Raw genomic sequence first — 15,851 nt, forward strand, 5'->3', positions numbered from 1 at the left:
CAACTACGAGCAGGGATAAGACAATGGGAGATATTTTAATCTTCTTTTCATTTCCAAGCTACATATCTAAAGAGATATTTTACAAATATCAAATTTGCGCATTTTTTGCACTTTTAGAAATTCAATTTGTAAAATTATAAGAAGTTAAAAAAAAGACTTACTAATTTACTAATTATCGTAGCTAAAAATAATATACGACAAACTGTCCTTTAAGCATTAACGTACATGTTCTAATTATTAAGTGATTTAAGAGCTTTACCCCTAAAATGGACTGATAAACACTTTATCTGAAAAGCATCAGTAATACAGGCCTAAAAACAGATCATTAAAAATAGTTTTTAGCATTTAAAAAATTGTTTTGACCGTAGATACATTTTCTATAAGCAATTAGGAATTCCAATTTAAAGAAAATTTACTGATTTATTTTTATTAGTACTGCAGCTACCCTTTGATTAAGATATACATATCAATCAAATACTAAGGTGCAATTTTAATACTTTACAAGCTATTAGCGGTTGCGACCATAGCACCTAGGGCCATTGTATTCAAAGTTGTAGGGAAGGGTAGAAAAATAGTTAAAAACTTATCCGAACACATTTCAGCTGCACAGAACGAACTTTGCTCTAATCCTAATTTAACCTTAACAAGTGATTTAGCACTTCATTAGCAGAGAAAAAAGTAATTTCAGCTTTAGAAAATTTGTTTTTTTGGTCATTTAAGATTTTTAGTAGCTCAGCGATTGGTATAACGATAACAGAAAATTTTTCATGAAACAAAATTAAATGTTGATATACATATTTGATTTGCTTTACTTGAAAATTAGGTCTTCTTATCAAAAGGAAATAGATTTGAATTGCATACATTGTAATGTTAAAAAGTTAAACGTATTTCAAAGTTGTTATGTCATATATTAGTAGCGTAACAACTCTCTAACTAATTTATGTCCTACCTGATGACAACCACTAAAGTTTGATTTTATTTTAACTTAATATAGAAAGAGTTTTAGAGCAATTACTGTAATTTTTACGCACATTCAGCTTCACTACTTATTATTAACATAATTATCCTTTCTATCTTTATTGAAACACCTTTTTATGTAAATTTTTTAACATTGTATTTTAATTTCAGGTGAGGCGAGAGTGTCGGCGCCATGTTGACCCTCCGCTTCTCTGTGGTGGAGCGGAACGACAGAGGCCAGGAGGTGGAGCTTGTCAGGAAGGCCTTGAAGTTCTCCCCACAGGTAAACAATTTTATTTTGTGTGTGAGTGTGTGTAGGTGTGTATAGCTGTGTAAGGGCTAACCAAGGATCTAATAGGATACGAATATAACCGATAAATTGATGTACATTCCAATTGATGATACACAAAATTAACCCTTCGTAGATTACAGTTAGTGGTTGAAACGTTTGGACACCTTATGAACTAACCAATAAAAATGTAATAGTCCCCAACGTTGTTAAGCCAACAAATAAGAAAACTTTTTATGAAACTTTGGTGTCTAGTGTAATAAACAGCCCATGTCCTCTCCCTCCTTAGGGGATATCACTTCAAAAAAGCTATGCCTTCAATGATTTAAGAATATGCTGTATTAGCTACATTGTTAGGGCTTCTAGATTTAAGGTATTTAAACTTCTCTGGAGACAATGTTCCGAAAAAAATCAAGCCCAACTCTAAAAAATATATATGAGTTTCAAGAAAAATTGGTTAATATATACCCTTTTTAAAAGCGAAGCTTTTCTATAATTAGGGTCGGTCCGTCCGTCCGTCCGTACGTCCGTACGTCCGTACGTCCGTACGTCCGTAACGGATAGCTTTTTTCGTTAATTTAGACATGTTAGAATTGTCCTATCGATTTTAAATTTTGCATGGTGATTCCTTTAGTAGTTAGGTACGATTTAGAAAGCGTAGCAACTCTATAATCATTACCAAAATGTCCGTACGTCCATTTTTAACATATTGATTTTTTTACTTTTTTAAATAGCTTTTTTCGTTAATTAAGGCATGTTAGAATTGTCCTATCGATTTCAAATTTTGCATGGTGATTCCTGTAATAGTTAGGTACGAGTTAGAAAGCGTAGCAACTCTATAATCAATACCAGAATGTCCGTACGTCCATTTTAAACATGTTGATTTTTTTACATTTTTAACAACAAATTTGTATGTGACCTAATTATCCGATTGGTCTAATTTTTGGTATACTGATTCCTGGGACAACAAAGTACAATTTTATAAGCAAAGCAACTCTATAATCAAGTCCTAAAAATGTAAGTATGTCCATAAACATTATCCTGTATCAAGCAGTTTTTCAACAAATTTACTTACAATTTTGCTTTGACTCTTATACATTCGCATTCTGATTATTCAGTTCTGACATTATACAAGTGTTAATATCCGTTTGTCCTACCGTTTCAGAGCTTCGCTTTTATGGATGTTGTCATCCTTGTTTATTTGCTTTTAATAATTCTAACCGTTTTTTATCATATTTTTGTGGAGAATTCTAACCTGTATTTTATCATATAGCCAAATTTGCAAAATTAAAAGTATGAAAAGCCTAATAATCGACCCTGAAGTTTTTTTGCCCTATAAGATCTCCATAAAAAGTTGAACATAAATAATTGAACCCTAATAAAAATCCACCCACTCTTAAAGGTATATTAAGGGACACTAGCAGATTTAATTTTATAATGATACCTCTAAAACAATAAAAAAAATCTTTTGATAATTGAGATCGAATTGTCAGTCTTATTTAAGACTTTAAAATAAGTTTTGAAACAATTTAATTATATAAACTAATCTTTTTGATCAAGTAAAATTTTCAATTTTGAAAGATTTTGGGAAGGTTAAGTAATTTACAGTCTACTGTCCTACCACACTGTCAATGAATGTAGTCATCCTTGTCAGGGAGGGAGGGTACAATGGAAAGTTTATTACACTAGAGCACCCAAAGTTATAAAATAACGGTTTTTTTTATCGTTGGCTTAAAATTATTGGTTAGTTTTATTACAATTTCATTGGTTGGTTCATAAGGTTGAGTTTGCTCACGTTTTAAACCATAGCTTTAATCTACAGAAGGGATAATTTTGATACAGACCAATTGGAATGAACATCAATTCATTGTCCATTGTCGTATCCCTGCATCACAGTGCAACATAAAAATAAAATTTGTAACCTCCTTTAAAAATTATTCACAGTCTTTAAATCAAAGTAATGTAGATTTTTATACCCTTTACTTCATGGTTAACGCTCACCAGGGATCTTAGGGGATAAGACAATGGCCGATATATAAATATTTAATTGTGATGGGCAAAATAACCCTTCTTTAGATTAAAATTAGTAGTTCAAAAGTTTGTAGATAATATTTTGGAAACAACCAATTAAAATTCAATAAATGTGCCCAAAAGCCAACAAATAAGATATCGTGGTGATAAAACTTTGGGTACAAGTGTAATTTACAGTCTAATATCCCCCCTTCATGACGCTCACCTATTAAGGAAGTAATAAATTTTGAATTGATGGACTATTTTTATAGTTTTTTTTATTAGTGCAACTACTCTATTATACTTCAGTCTGAAATCAAAATAGCCTCTGAAGTTATTTCTTATTTATACCTGTTTTATGTTTTATAAAATATCTCTCATGGCCGAAAGTGTAATGAGTAGATTATTATTGTAGTAGTTATATTAAGGATATTAGGCATAGGGTTTGTTGTCTAGTTTTTTATGAAACATTTACTATAAATGTAATTTCTCTGTAGAATTCTTTATCTTTCAGCGTTTAGAATGAGAAATAGATACTGCTTTTAGAGACTCTATGTTATATTTTTAGCTATACGTAATAGTTTTCCCCAAAATTCTAAGAAAAACAAAAATAAATTGTTAACCTTCCACGAAACAAGTTAAAAAAACTTTCATGATATCACTCTTTCGTGATTCAACCTTTTAGGTCTAATTCATTGTTTTGTACAGCTTAACAAGGCCTTTTTTCTCTATTAAACAATATATTCAAGTAGATGTTCACATTAGAATCTTCATTTTAGATATTAAATTAGGTTCGAAGCGCGCCGATATTTTGTATCTTGATTATTTCATAACCAAGAACATAAATTTAGAAATACAATAGCCTACAACCATTACAGGAGCTATGTAAAGCTTTTCTTAATTGGTTCAGTAGTTGGTAGTAGGCAAAATTTTTATTTGATTTTGTGTTACATTAAAATTTTAAAATGTTGAATTTAAATCATCTTAACATATACATTATACATATATATTTTTTTTATATATAGAATAAATTTAAAATTGCCCTCTTTAGATTATATTCGAGATATCAGTTAATATTATAATATATAAACCATCTACTTAGGGATATGAGGAATAGATCAATAGGCTAAAAACTATTCTTCCATTTATTTTGAAATATTTCCGCCATCTAAAAATGCCATGTTCTTTGATAACAATTATTAATCCATTCAGAATAGTGTAAAAAATGACAAAATTCCTATTAAAATTAAAATTTGGAAGGTCTATCATCCTCTCTTTTTAACCCCTAAAGGTTTACCCCCCCTCCCAAAAAAAAACAAAAACATTTGCACGCCATTGAATCCATATTTATTATTTCATGCTAAAAATTAGATCTTATTGTTTAATAATGATTTTACTTTCCCAAGCAGAAAAATGGGATCAAGTCAAGCAGAGTGTGCCAAACACAACAAGTAAAACAGAGTGTGCCAATATTCCCCCAAATAAAACATATTATGCCAATATTTCATCAAGTAAAACATAGTATGCCAATATTTTATCAAGTAAGGCAGAGTATGCTTGACTTTATCCGAAAAATGAGAGGAAAAGCAAAATTACATTATTTTCAAATTATAAGGAAGATAAATTTTCTGCTCATTTTCTTTTCCTTTAATGCTGAACATACTAAAGATGTTCAGAAAGGTATCGATATAATCTTTACAGTTATTAGATTTTATCATAGATACTTTTTAGTTCATATAAATCAGGACTGGAAGATAGTGTTCATTGAGATAAGAGTGCGTCATAACATAAGATATTAAAATTATACTAAAATGATGGGCATGTTGGACATTATATGTAAATGCAGATCCATAACAGAAACATCTTATTAAAACGCATAGTCATAAATTCTCGAAAAATGTTATGCAATCAAAGGGTGTTTTGTTTCTAAAAGTAGGGGTGAAAAGTGCCACAGTTTGATCTGAATGCATTAACCCTTACAGATCGGGCCCCAATTCCCACCTTAATAGATCGGGGGGGGGGGGGGGGTACAGATAAAGACGTAAATTTTTTTTCTGGTGGTTCATGTGTATTTTTAGAGAAAATTACTTTTTCTAGTCATAGCAATCAGACCGCTCCTCAGCCGCTTTTTAGCGGCCAGCCGCTAAATTTTAAAACAGCTGTAGAGCGGCCAATTTTGCAGCTAGGATGACCATATTTTAGGACGAACTTTTATTTTTCATAACAAAAATATTACTTTTTCTGATCATCGCCGAAAAACGGCAAATAACGGAAACCGCCATTTTCGGCGGTTACGGCGGTAAAACGGCGGTTGGCGGCGCAAATTAATATTTTTATCTGTTTATTATTGCTCAAGGATTTACCAAAAAAAATTTAGGTCTCTAGCTGTAATAAGGCCACGATATTCATGATATATGTCTGTAGTAAAAGCCGGACAAAAATCGGCCATAAAGTCGGTCAGGGAGCGGTCAAACGGTCATAACACCACTTTTCTCAGAAGGTCATTGATATCTAAGTATTCACAAAAAAAATTTAGGTTTCTACCTTATACACAAAAGTCATAATGTAGAAATTAAGATTTATTTAGAATTTTTTCTAATTTTTTTTGCTACTTAACCGACTTTGACCGGACACCACGACCGACACAGACCAGATATCCTAAAAAAATCAACTCTTGCCGACGTATAATTACTAAACTTAAAAAGTCATGAAGTTACAGCTCTCCATCTTACATACAAAAAAAATGAGATTGAAAAAACTAGAGGGGGGGGAGGGCCTCTTGGAGCCCCCCCCCCCGATCTGTAAGGGTTAATGGAAAGTTTTAATTCAATAGAACAATTGTACCATGCCTAATACCTTATAGCCCTGATTTGTAAATGTATATGGCTATTAATCAGGGCATGATTTAGTTAAATAATAATAGGTGCGCCTTTCAACTAGGTATGTTGTAGCATAATCATGGATGAAGGGGACTAGGAACTGTAAATTACACTGGAACCAAAAGTTGTATAGCCAAATTATCGTTTATTTCCTTACCTAATAACTTGAATTATGATAGGTTGGTTCCTAAATAATTCCTTAAAACTTTTTAATCAAAATACTCTAGATAAAGAAGGGGTAATTTTGTTTATTATTTTCGGAGATGTACAACATATATCAATTTACCGCAATTGTGTTGTTCCTTAAGATACCTTATTATACTTTATATCTTGAGTTAATAAAAACTAAATAATCACCCCTTTTTTAAAATGATAATTTTTAAACAAACTTTGATAAATTGTATGCTAATTATGACTTTTTCAGACAAACTTTTAAGCCTTGTAGAATAACCCTTTATTCTCTTAAAATATTTTTTAGACAAAAAAAGAACAGTAAATGGGATAGAAAACGTCAATAACTATATAATGTTAGAGTTATATTGCGAAAGATTCAATTATAGTCTTAACGCTTGAACATGTTCTAATATTAAAATAGATGCGCAACTAAAATATATAAATACCGCAAAACATTGCGAAAAAATATATAAATCACTTTTGACCTTGAAAAATTGATTTTGCAATGTCGATAATTTTTTACATTAGATCTAATAAATGTAAATTAAAGGCTCTTCTGTTCCAAAACTTTAATTTTTTTATGACATGATTTTTTGTGTATTGTAATTTTATGTATGATTTGATTAATTTTATATTGAAAATTTTTTTTTGTTACTTTCAATAAGGTTGATTTATAAAAATATCCCCGAAAAAGCCATACGTAAAAAGCTTGTAATTAGTGATAAAGGTTCTAAATGATGTTTAAAACGATGTATCCATTTAAAAGTCTGTTCATAGCCGGCTTTTCAAGCCTCTCCCAAATATAAGTATAAACAAAGTATTCATACATGCACATACAAACAAGGATGGCAACATTAATCAAATCTAACAGTTAGGGAGTTGAATCCATTTTTATAGAAGCAGAAATATAATCTATGATTATGGTTTGGACCCTCTAATCTACCTTTCCACTTTCCCCTCTCTTGGTGAAGATATCTTCAACGCCGATACGATTTTTGAAATGTAAGATTCTACTTTCCCTTCTCTTGGTGAAGATATCTTCAACGCCGATACGATTTTTGAAATGTAAGATTCCACTTTCCCCTCTCTTGGTGAAGATATCTTCAACGCCGATACGATTTTTGAAATTTAAGATTCCACTTTTGCCTCTCTTGGTGAAGATATCTTCAACAAGAGAGACAAAAGTGGAATCTTATATTTCAAAAATCGTATCGGCGTTGAAGATATCTTCACCAAGAGAGGGGAAAGTGGAAGGGTAAATTACAGTTTTAGAGGGTCCAAACCATAATCATAGATTATATTTCTGCTTCTATAAAAATGGATTCAACTCCCTAACTGTCTAAGAAATGAAAGAAATTGATCAAAAATGTTTTGAAAATACAATATTCGTAGGAATGTGCCATTAAATTCTTTACAATACCAACAACATCCTAAAAACAGATGCTAAAGACACAATTATAGAAATGCTTCGCTAATAACGCCAATGCCTTATTGGCCAAGAAATCGCCATTTCAGAAATATGGTCAAAATTCGATCAGATCCATTTACCAAACCGAAATACAATAACTCAGCTTTAATTTAGAAAAGCTTCACTTAGAAATATTTAAAGATAAATCATCTAAAATCTTTAAAAAGGGCAGTGATAATGCTTCTCTGAGAAGTACAAACAATTTAGACCAGCATTTTCCGAAACCAGGGTATCTTTTTAGTTGACACAAACTTTGTGGGTACTATAATTAAATTTTTATTGATTTGTTTCAAACTAATTAATGCTTAAACTTTTCAACCATTGCTTTAAACTACAGAAGATGTAATGTATATTATAACCATTTAGGTAGTACACAAATTTATCGTCTATTGCCTTATTCCTTGATATTCCTGGTGCGTGTGTGCGTATTTTGACCTTGTCTGTACCGTAATCCCCCTACCCCCCCTCCCCTCCTTTACCACAACTCTTGTTGTTTTGGGTATTTTTATGAGGGTGAAAGAAAATGCAAATAGGCATAAATGTAACTTTTTATATTTATTATCGCAGTTGCCCTACAGTTAAAGCATGTCCCTTCATCTATAGAGCTGGTTTAGTTCCGTTATGACTGCATTAAATAATCTACAGCAATAATTATTAAGAATTTAATGAGCTATCTAAACAAAACAATTATATTTAATGATTTAATATTTATAACTGCCAAAATCAGAATTTACAATTACAAAAATAATTCGAATTACCTACTAATTTTATATAAATTTTCTATTCCTAAATTCCTGGAGATATTTCTACTTCATCTCGCTAACATGACATTGGATGTCCTTCAGGGATCCAGGGGAAGGGATACTGGACAATAAATGAATCTACCCACTAAATTAGCGAGAACACGGGATATTAAAGTAAAAACACCTAATTGTTAATGTTATATTATGAATCTTGTGACTTTTTTTGGGGGACAAGAGGTTAATAAATTTGTTTTAACATTATTGAACTCTATCTTCCTGTAAAAAAAACAGTAGAAAAGATTTTTTTAATTGGAGGAACAGTAATTTATCTTTCATTTTCTTATCCCTGAATCCTGTTTGGCCCTTGAACGTGTACCTTTATATAGCGTCAAAATTTGCAATTTATTGCTTAATTTTCAGCTTCTTTTTTTATATATCATACTTTGATTTTTTAAAGTTTTTTTTATCTATCTACAATCAACGGTTTTAAATCGATAAAGTTCGTATTATATTAATGTTTTTTTTTAAAGAAACTTAAAATAACTTTGAATAAATTAGATATCTAACAATATTGTATATGGTTACCTACTCCTTCTGTCAATTAAAATTATTGATTGAAAAAATTTGACACAACTAGTTTGGAACCAACAAATTAAAAAAACAATAAAAGTACCCAAAGTTTTTTAGCCAACGAAAAACATAAAAAGATAATAAAACTTTGTGTACCAGTGTAATTTACAGTTTGATATCCCCTGTCTTCTGTTGATTTGTTGCCTTTTGGTATCATTTCCCCCTTCCTTTATCCTTAAAATATTGCGACTAAAAGTAGGCAGATCTTAAGCCACTTTGTCATTTTGTTTATTCAAAACAGCAGAGTATTTGCATATTTAATTTTTAGCTGAAGGAAAGAATTTCTTCTTTATTGTCAGTATTAAAGTCATTATAAGTTGTATATTGAAAGTATCACCTAAAATTTATTTCAACTATAGTTTTTTATTTTACGGTATAATATCATATGATCCTATTTATGTAAAAAAAATGTTGGCGTTGCAGTCACACCTTTGAAACATAAATTTATGAGCCATGTGCGTGCGCGCACATTGAGGTGTGTTTGTGCTTGCGTGTGTGTGTGTTATCATGAACCATATTGACATATTTTGATTTGAATGCCCAACTTATCGATTGTTGTTGTGCATAATGCCACGGATACAAGTATAAGATAATGGACGGTAAATTTATATTACTATATATACATTTAAATTTTAAATCCCGCTCTTTGTTAACTGTAAATATTATAGATTATAGGGGTGTTATATTTTATAACCGCTAATGCCCTTTCCCTCCCTGGCCACTCAAACCCCGTTTAATAAGGCTGACTTAAATTTTGATTTAAAAATAAGTATACCTATTTAGACGATTGGGATTTGACAATTTTTAAATCTGAAATTGGTTGAAATGTTTCATAAAAAAAGATATATTAAATTTCAAAGTTTAAAGCACTCTAATTGGTTCAATTTTTGTGCACAATTTTAAAAAAATCATATTGTTTTCTATATGTTTATCCTTGTTTGATCTAGGTCCATTTAAGGTCCAGGGAATCCAGAGAAAAATTATGGTTGGGGAAGGGGCAGGAAGTAAGGGCACGTTGGTCTTTTAATTAAACTAATACCTAAAGTTTTATAACCATGTTTTCTTCTGCGTTCTCTCAAACACTTTTTTTTATTTCCATTTAATTTTGATCGGTTGGTTCTAAATTAATAATTGATTCACAGAAGGGGTGATTTTGTTTATCATTATCGGGAATAATGTACAACAATTTATTGTCTATTGTCTTATCCCTTGATATCCCTGGGAAGGGGGAAGAATTTGAAAGAGGATTTATTAACAAAGAGATTTGATTTGGAGTTGATAATTTACATATGTATGTACATGAATGTATATATATATTGAGCATATTGTCTATTTTTGATTACTTCTCATGATAACAAGGACCTCATATTATTAAGTTAAGAAGGACTGCATTAATCACCTGACAAATGATAAACAATAAGAACAGTAAATCAAAATTCAGAAATTGTAAAAAAAAATCTTCCCGTCCAACCATATATGTATAAACGCAGGGATCTAAAAGGATAAGACAATTGCCGATGAATTGATCCACATATTCAATGATGAGACACGAAATTACCCCTTTTGTATATTAGAATTAGTGGTTGAAACGTTTGGATACTCAAATTAATGAACCAGCCAATAAAAATTCAATTAAAGCCCCAAAAGTTGCAAAGCCCATTATTAAGAAAACAGTAATATAAAACTTTGGGGACTAGTGTAATTAACAGCTTATTGTGGTCTCCCTCCCTGGTATAAACGCCTCAAGTCGAAAAAAACTTTTACTTGGACAAAGTTTTTAAAATTCATATTTTATGATTTAGTGTCATTACATACTACCTCTAAATAAAATTGTCGTAGATTCAACTTCAATATATTGGTTTTATTGCCTTAAAATTACTTTTACGGTCATTAATGCGGGATTTGTAGTAAAATTTGAAAATGTATGGTAGGGTCATTACATTTTTTTTTATGATATTGCTATAAAACTAACTTTATTCAATAAACAACAGGGGGTGGGACATTTATTCAGAATTTAACAAATATGCAATATTTTTCATAAGAAATATTCAGGGAGGTGGGAGACATTGGATTGAAAATTACACTGGTTCTTAAAGCTTGATAAACACTTTCTAAGAAATATATGTACAGAATGGGCAATTTTGTTTAACATCATAGGGGAAGTATATTGATTTTTGTTCATTGTCCTTTCTTTCATTTAGAAAATGAATTCTTATGATTCTAATGTGAAATAGACTTCTGATTTGTTCAGTGAAGATTCGTCTAATAATCAAGCGTTAGGGAATTGGATTTTGACCTGTTTGGAATTTTTTTGTGAGGACTTCCTTTGACTCTTTATCGTCCTTGTGGGTTTGTAGGTTTTGCACAATTTTTAACCCATTTGTATGATTATTTTTTGTTGGGTTAAAATTTTGAATGCTTTAAATTGATTAAAAACTTGAATATTAGCTCCTTTCCCTGGTTAACTTTAGTTTGAAACTAGAATTTTTATCATTTTATTTGACTTCTGCCCCATAAACTTTGAATAAACTGTCCTAGTATACACAAGATAAATGGTTACTAACTTTATAAAGTTCCAGGAATACTAGGTATAGGACAATAGGAACAAATATTAATAAACTGTCCTAGTATACACAAGATAAATGGTTACTATCTATATAATGGTCCAGGGATTTAGCAGCTTATTTTAGCATTTATTTTTTTTCTAAATTCAAAGATATAAATATGTTGTTTTTTTTTTCTTCTGTTGCCCTTTTCTTACATTCTATAACAGATGTAAATACATTTTATAAAGATTTAAATAAAATAACAATTATAATAATGTACAATTCTAGGATATTTTTAAAACTCAGCTACTCTTAAACATATTTTTGTTTGTAGAAAAGTTACTCTCTAACATGATTAGTCTGTCCATCTGTTAATGTTCTGGACAAAAGATTTCGTAATCCTGCAGTAATAAACTTTTGTCTACTCCATCTTTCGCATATCCAATGATGTGGATAAATTTAAACCACCTGCATTGTCCTCTCTCTCCCTGAGTTTATTTGTACTTATTAACTTGTGTTGATTTTTATAAATATTGTTGTTCTTGTTTATTTAGATTTATGTTTACAAACATAATCATCATTTTTTTACTTTTCTGACATTTTGAATTTAGAGATTATGACATTTTCCAGTTATACATCTTGACACATTTTCTATATTTTTAATAAATTATTTTAATCATAAATTTACTATTTTATCAAGGGAAAGACATTCAGTTATTTGTTTTTAATGTTTTTATGATATTAAAATAATAAAAGGTGTCCCTAATAACCATTACTTTGTTTAAATAAATTAAGATTAATGAGTATCTTTCGCTTTTTGTAAGATAGGTGTTTTAACTGCCTTGATTATAGACAGTATTGACATTGCTTATTGATTTTTATATCAAAAGTCCATAATAGTTCAACAGACGTATTTTATTTTTAGATTTTGAGAAAGATAATTATTTTTTCTTTATATTTCAGACAACAGTTGTGGATGCTACAACAGCCCTGCGAGAGAAGCTGACAGAAATCAAGGGGCTAGCTCCGCCCGCCCAATATGGCTTGTTCTTGGCGGACGAGGACCCCAAGAAGGGGGTGTGGTTGGACCCCGCCAGAACACTGGAACATTATCTGCTTAGAGAAAATGTAAGTAATATTTTTCCTTACAGGATGGCTTCGAAACCGATTATTATCCTCTGAATTAGAGCTGGTTCTGCACCATACTAAAAATCTTGTAAAAAAACAAACAAAAAAAGAACACAAAATAATATTTAAATCCTTTTATTGTATGAGAGCGAATTATAAATTTAGTTGGCTCGTTCCAAGAGGTATGTCTAATGTATTTAGCAATAATATAATCCAATACAAAGATAATACAATAAATAACAATCTTACAATGGTTATAGGGTGTAACAAAAAACATATCTGTCAAATGCCATGTTTAGGTCTAAATAACGATTTCAAATATGTAATAATCTAAGAAAATGAGACAATGTACGATGGTACATCCCCAATAATAAAAATACCCTTTTATTAGATTAAGATTAATCGAGGAAAAGTTTTTACACTGCCATTTTTGACTTTACAATCCAATTCACAGTGACGCACCTAAAGCTTTTAGGCCAACGAATAAGAAAATATGCTTATAAAACTTAGGGTACAAGTGTTATTTACAGTCCGATGTTCACTATAATAACTTAGAAAAATTGCACAAAGATGATTTTGAATCCACCCTTGATATACTATTAATGGGGCATAGCTTTATGTGAATCTACTCGCCAAATGTTTATATCAGGAATGGAAGGGATTTTAATATTTAAAAAAAACTTCCCCATAAATGTTTCAAAATTCACAATTTTGTACGTTTTCTAAAATATTTAGAATTTAAACGACCTTAGCCTCTAGGGGAGGGTGGGGGAGTTCAGGATAAGTTAGCTTAAAAAGTTAAAACCAACCCAAAGTCATTTTTAAGCATTCCTTAAAAGTACAACTAAATAAGATCCTAATTTCCGAGATCTTAATATTAAGCAAAAAACTTTACTATGTACTTTACATTATAGGATAATTAATTTTTCATAAATTTTCTGATTATTCATAGTTTCAATAGATATTATGTTTCATCCCTCAATCTATGATTGACACAAAATAGATGTTGGAGAATGGGGGGAGGGGTGATGTTAATATGAGCACCCCAAAACGGTTGTTCTATACCATGTATAACAACAAGATAGACAGGGTTACAGGGAAGGGACAATGTATGATTGGTTTATTTACTCCAAAATATTTGTAGATGAAATTCTGGATTTGGTATTGGGAAAAAAACAATTGTATAAGGAAAACAAAAAGGAAGATTTTTGCCATCATCCCCAATCTTTCTCTCTAAGAATATGGGGAAAGGAAGGGTGGAATACTCCAACACTGGGGAAGATTTAGATTTACTGCTGGGGAGAGTAGTGATCGGGGGGGGGGGGAGGTTGGGTGTAAATTGAATTATAAGTACATGGTAGATGTTATTATTAAAATTAATGAGTTTTCATGAAAGCTTCCTAAGATGTTAATGGTTTTTGCTAATAAGACACTTAAACATGGAGATTTTTTTGTTGGGTGTAATATGTAATGAATTCTTGTTTGTACAACTCAATCAAGATTTATGATGAAGGTCCCAAAAATTACTCAGCCAACTTTGGGGACCATTATAATTGACAGTCCAATGGCCTAACCTGAAAAAATATTATTCATGTTTAATTTTGAGAATATTCAGAAAAAAAATATAAGTTTTTTTTTCTCACAAAGAGTAAAACAAAAGATCGCACGTTTGCTTTAATTGCACTAATTAAAACATGCCTACCTTTTTATTTCTAAATTAAGAGAAGTATTGATATTTCATTAATATATTATTTAAAGATTATTTTATGTTAATTATTTTGATGTTTATTAATATTTTGTATTGCTATAGTCAGAACATGTAGATGGACTCTACCTAAAAGATTTAGTAAGACAATATCTAGCTTAAAGCAAAGTACAGAGATATGGCCCCTAAAGAATGTATAATTTTGCCTCTAATATTATGCAAGTTGAACTTAAGAATTTAGCTGTAATGTTCATTTTACACTGTCGACTTCTTTAGAGGTAAAATATTTTTTATGTGCCATATTCCTGACTGACTCAACTGAGGTCTAAAGTTTATATTCAAATAAATACATCTTTATATTATAAATTATATCTTTAAATTTACCTTATGCAATTACTTGAATCTAAACTTAAACCTTTTATTAGATGTATGCTTTTATACTTTTGTTCTTTCAAAGAAGCTTTTATTTAAATCTTTAAAATAATTAAATAATCTTATAATCTTATAGAAAAATTGATTGACTGATTGTAAAAAAGATATAGTAAAATATAATTTACGTTCAAATCTTAATTCTATGAATAAAAAGAACAAAGGGTCGGACGTACTAATATGCTCTAGTTATGAAGTATATCCGCTACTAAAGGACTATGTATGTAATTGTATAATACTTCTTTCTAAGGATATATCAATGTACGAAATGACATTTTGCCGAATTCTAAATTATTTTTCAAGTTTTATGCAGAAATAAAGTGTACAATTTAAACAATTTCGCCGACCAATTATCTAATTATTTTTTCAAACCTACCATATATGATTAAGAAACTTGGATTGTAAGGGATAAGACAATGAATGATTAATTAATGAACATCCCTAATAAAAAATAAATATGTTACCCTTTCTGTAGATAAAATTAAATAGTTGAATAGTTTGGACTCCACAAATCAAAATACAATAAAAGTACCGAATGTTTTTGAGAATACGAATAAATAAGTGTTGTTTTAAAACTTTTGACTCCAGTTTGATTAAGAGTCATGAGTCCCCTCCCTCCCTGTTGAGAAAATTTTCTAATTTAGTACATAAATTGCTGTTTTGCAAATTTGTGTTGAGGGTCTGACATGAATATGGCTGTGTATTTGCAGCAAAACGAATTATCGTATGAATAATTTGTTTTCAAGTAATGTCATTCTGACATGGTTGCAGCGGGGCAAGGGATAAATATTCTGACATGGTTGCAGCGCGGGGCAGGGGATAAATATTCTTAGAAATTTGTAGATGTAGTCAGGAAGGGAGGGGCCATTGGAATGTAAATTTCACTTGTATTC

General features: G+C 30.4%; 2 protein-coding genes across 36 annotated transcripts in view; one reads left to right on the top strand and one right to left on the bottom strand.

The window, feature by feature from the left end:
* LOC145329451 (alanine--glyoxylate aminotransferase-like) overlaps window positions 1-15,851 on the bottom strand; it is a 557,715-nt gene that overhangs the window by 424,793 nt on the left and 117,071 nt on the right. The window lies entirely within an intron of this gene.
* The window catches only part of rhea (Talin_middle and talin-RS domain-containing protein rhea), a 205,122-nt gene that overhangs the window by 88,745 nt on the left and 100,526 nt on the right, over window positions 1-15,851 (top strand). For 22 of the 35 annotated variants that reach the window (XR_013882905.1, XR_013882909.1, XR_013882906.1 and 19 more), the window contains exons 2-4: window positions 1,129-1,240; window positions 12,660-12,824; window positions 14,635-14,670. Coding sequence is in view for 30 of the 35 variants with exons in the window: in XM_080173562.1 (XP_080029688.1) it covers window positions 1,151-1,240; window positions 12,660-12,824; window positions 14,635-14,670 (291 nt within the window). In the remaining 5 variants the exon portion in view is untranslated. The remainder of the gene's footprint in view (window positions 1-1,128; window positions 1,241-12,659; window positions 12,825-14,634; window positions 14,671-15,851) is intronic. The other 13 variants (XM_080173571.1, XM_080173567.1, XM_080173576.1 and 10 more) reach the window with 1 other exon arrangement.

This window comes from Acartia tonsa, chromosome 10 (genome assembly GCF_053477335.1).
Source record: "Acartia tonsa isolate MP-2025a chromosome 10, ASM5347733v1, whole genome shotgun sequence".
NCBI lineage: Eukaryota > Metazoa > Arthropoda > Copepoda > Calanoida > Acartiidae > Acartia > Acartia tonsa.